The sequence below is a fragment of the Castanea sativa genome, chromosome 7, assembly GCF_040712315.1.
Source record: "Castanea sativa cultivar Marrone di Chiusa Pesio chromosome 7, ASM4071231v1".
Taxonomy (NCBI): domain Eukaryota; kingdom Viridiplantae; phylum Streptophyta; class Magnoliopsida; order Fagales; family Fagaceae; genus Castanea; species Castanea sativa.
The window spans coordinates 31734694-31738111 of record NC_134019.1 but is presented as its reverse complement, the minus strand read 5'-3'; the positions used below and the strand labels follow the sequence as shown (position 1 = coordinate 31738111).

Below are 3418 nucleotides of genomic sequence, written 5' to 3'. Positions count from 1 at the left end.
TGCATTAACTAAATACAAAAGTGGGTTTTTTGAAACTGGACTTTTTGAAAAAGTGGAGTTTTCAAAAAGTGCGGTATAAAATTGGGTTTTTTAAAAAAGCTGAGTGTTTGGTAACAATTGTTAAAAAGTTCTTTTTGAAAAAACTGAGTGTTTGACTAATACTTATAAAAGTGGTAGTTTAAGTTATAAATTACCAAAAAGAACAAGATATATATAAAGAGAATTCTTTGTTTTAATTACCTCTCTTAATGCAAGTTATGGACACAATATTTTCACAAAAATTTTACAATAAAATTTATATGACAAGTTGTTAATGGTAGAAAAAAAAAATGTCACTAGTAGGTCTAGATGAGAACCAACAACAACTTACTATGTAAACTTTATTATGAAATTGTTATAAAAATATTCGGTCAATAACACTATTTTTTTCTTAAAAAAATAGTACTAATTTAAAAATTTTAGAGATATAATAAAATGTCACAATATTTTTACAATACTCATTGTTTTTAATTGTGGTCAATCCTAGTCTAATATTTTATTAATTTATTTAATTTTATTTTGACATATGAATTACTTGATACCTCAACTGTTATGAAAATTTGTTGTGTCTTAATATAATTGTAATTTTTATTTAATAAATTTCCCTACATCATCTCCACGTGTCCCACTCACTACCAATTTTTTTTTCCTTCCCTTTTTTCTCATCCACCCGTTTCTTCCCCCCATTCGCATCAAATATCTTTTCTTTTCCTCCACTCACTATCTTGTCTCTTCTCTTCTTCAGGTCTTCTTCCTCACCCAAAATACAGTTCTTCTTCTTCACCCAAAAGACAAGATAGAAAGAAATATATTACATAAAAAAAAAAATGAGAGAAGAAGCCGCAAGAAGAATCACATTGTAGAAGAAGAAGTCTGCAGCAGTAGTGGGCTTATGAGTTTATGTTGAAATTAAAGAAGAAGCCTGCAGCAGTAGAAGAAGAATCATGGTTTTTTTTTTTTTTTTTTTTTTGGCGTGAAGGATTGTTAATTTATCAAAGAGCAAAGTTATAGTTTTAAGTGAAAGTGAGGGCAATTTGGTAACTGAACCAATAACTTAACGGATAGATTCATCAATGCGCAGGAACTTTTGTAAAAGAGAAATAATATGCCCACAAAATTTTCACAACAAATTCTAAGTGACAGATTGTTACTAGTTGTTATTATTGAGACAAAAAAGTAATCTTTGTGTTAAGTTCAAATTTGAACCAATAACAATTAATCATCTGTGATTTGTTGTGAAAATGTTGTAAAAATATTGTGGATGTAATATTTCTCTTTGTAAAATGCTCTTCACAGCTCTATTTTGCGAGTGTACATTCTCTTCACAAACCCAAAACACAACTTTTTTTAAAAAGTTATTTTTTATAGCTAACCAAACGCATATATTATATTTGTTGTTTCAAAATGTGCTTTTTGAGTTGGGAAAACTGAAAAAGTCGCATTATAACAACCATTATAACGTTGTGAATCTTGTGATTAAAGAAAGAGAAAATAAACAGAGGTATATATATCATATCCCATCCGCAACGCCATTCGCAGAAAACACAATTCTTTTTTCCAATTCGAAACCAACCCTCTCTTTCTCTCTCTCCGTGCCTTTGGCTACACAATATCTGATCCAATCTGAGGGTCGAGAACAGAGCAGACAGGCACTAACCAAATACAAAAATATTTGCCAACCCTCTCCACCTTTGCGTAAACCAAACTTGATATCACATAATCAAAATCCAATCAGCATCCACATTATTGGCCAAAGTCATATTCCATCTACACCCACACTAGCCTTCTTTCTTAAGGTGCCTCTCTGTCTCTCTTTATTAATTACCCTATCAATCATGAAAGTTTCCTTTATGGCTAACTCTTTAAATATCCTTCTTCTTCGACCATCTTTTCCTCACTTCCAATGTCTCTTTCTTAGATCCACATCATACCCAAGATCCAGATTCAAAACCCGTTTCTACGCTGATTACCCATCTCAAAGCATGGACTCTCAAACCAACCAAAACCAAATACTCCATGAATTCCGCTTCTTCAGGGTACACAAAAATGGTCACATAGAAAAATTCCAATCCACTGAAAAAACGCCACCGTTTGACGACAAAGTCACCGGGGTCCAATCCAAGGACGTCGTCGTTTCATCTGAACCCGCTATCTCCGCCCGCATTTTCTTACCCAAGATCCAAGACCCGACCCGGAAACTCCCAGTCCTTTTCTATGTGCACGGTGGCGGCTTCTGCTTCGAATCTGCGTTTTCTCCGAAGTTACACAACTACGTAACAACGTTGTCATCCGAGGCTGACGTCATCGCTGTCTCGGTCGAGTACAGGCTAGCTCCGGAGCACCCGATCCCAGCTTGTTACGAGGATTCATGGGCTGCGCTCCAGTGGGTCGCGTCCCACGCCAAGGGAAATGGACCCGAGGCGTGGCTCAACGAACACGCTGATTTGGACACAGTTTTTGTCGCTGGGGACAGTGCTGGAGGCAATATCTCTCATTACTTGGCTTCTCGGGTCGGGTCGGACGGGTTACCGGGTGTGAAGCTAGTTGGGGCGGTTTTGGTGCACCCGTATTTTGGTGGTACGGATGATGACAAAATGTGGCTGTACATGTATCCTGGAAATGGTGGGTTGCAGGATCCTAAGCTGAAACCGGCTGTAGAGGATTTGGCTAGGCTTGGGTGTGAGAGAGTGTTGGTTTTTGTGGCTCAAAAGGACCATTTGAGAGAGGTGGGTTGGAGTTACTTTGAGGAATTGAAGAAGAGTGGATGGGGTGGAAATGTAGAGATTGTAGAGAATGAAGGAGAAGAGCATTGCTTTCATATAGAGGATCTCAGTTATGTGAAGGCACAAGCTTTGATTAAACGTTTTGTTTCTTTCTTGAAGGAGGGTTAGGTCCACCTTGTTCGGCTTATGGGTTTCGGCTATTGAGCCTAACTTAGATATAGGTGATCGTTAGAGCTTTGGGATGGGCTTGTTTTTTCATGGGCTTTTGTTCCGAGTACAAAGCTCTCTTTATTCTTCCAAATTCATCCTAATCTCCTTAGTGTATCCCTCCCTATTGTGTGTTTCAGCGTTTGTGTCTGTTCTAAAGTTTTGCATTTGAAATCTCTGCCACTTTTAGGATGTATTTCTAAAAATAATGAAATTATAAATAATTATTTTTTAATAAATATGCTCTAAATAATAATGTTTTTTTTTTTTAAATAGTTACAATAGGCTACTGATTTCTTGAATAATGTTACAGTTGTAACGCTTTGCATGGTGTGTAATTGCTGCATCAAAGTTAGGCTTGACAAATAAATAACTCTAGAGGACTAGAACAACTATAATTTGAAAAAAGTTAAACTACAAAATTTTACTAATTTTTTTTTTTTTTTTTC

The 3418-nt window shown here is 36.0% G+C and overlaps 1 protein-coding gene across 1 annotated transcript; it reads left to right on the top strand.

Moving 5' to 3' along the window:
- Positions 1-1560: 1560 nt before the first annotated feature.
- On the top strand, positions 1561-3182 carry LOC142642635 (putative carboxylesterase 1). The gene has a single exon (XM_075817034.1). It carries the CDS (start codon positions 1875-1877, stop codon positions 2928-2930), a length of 1056 nt encoding a protein of 351 aa, XP_075673149.1. The 5' UTR covers positions 1561-1874; the 3' UTR covers positions 2931-3182.
- Positions 3183-3418: the final 236 nt, after the last annotated feature.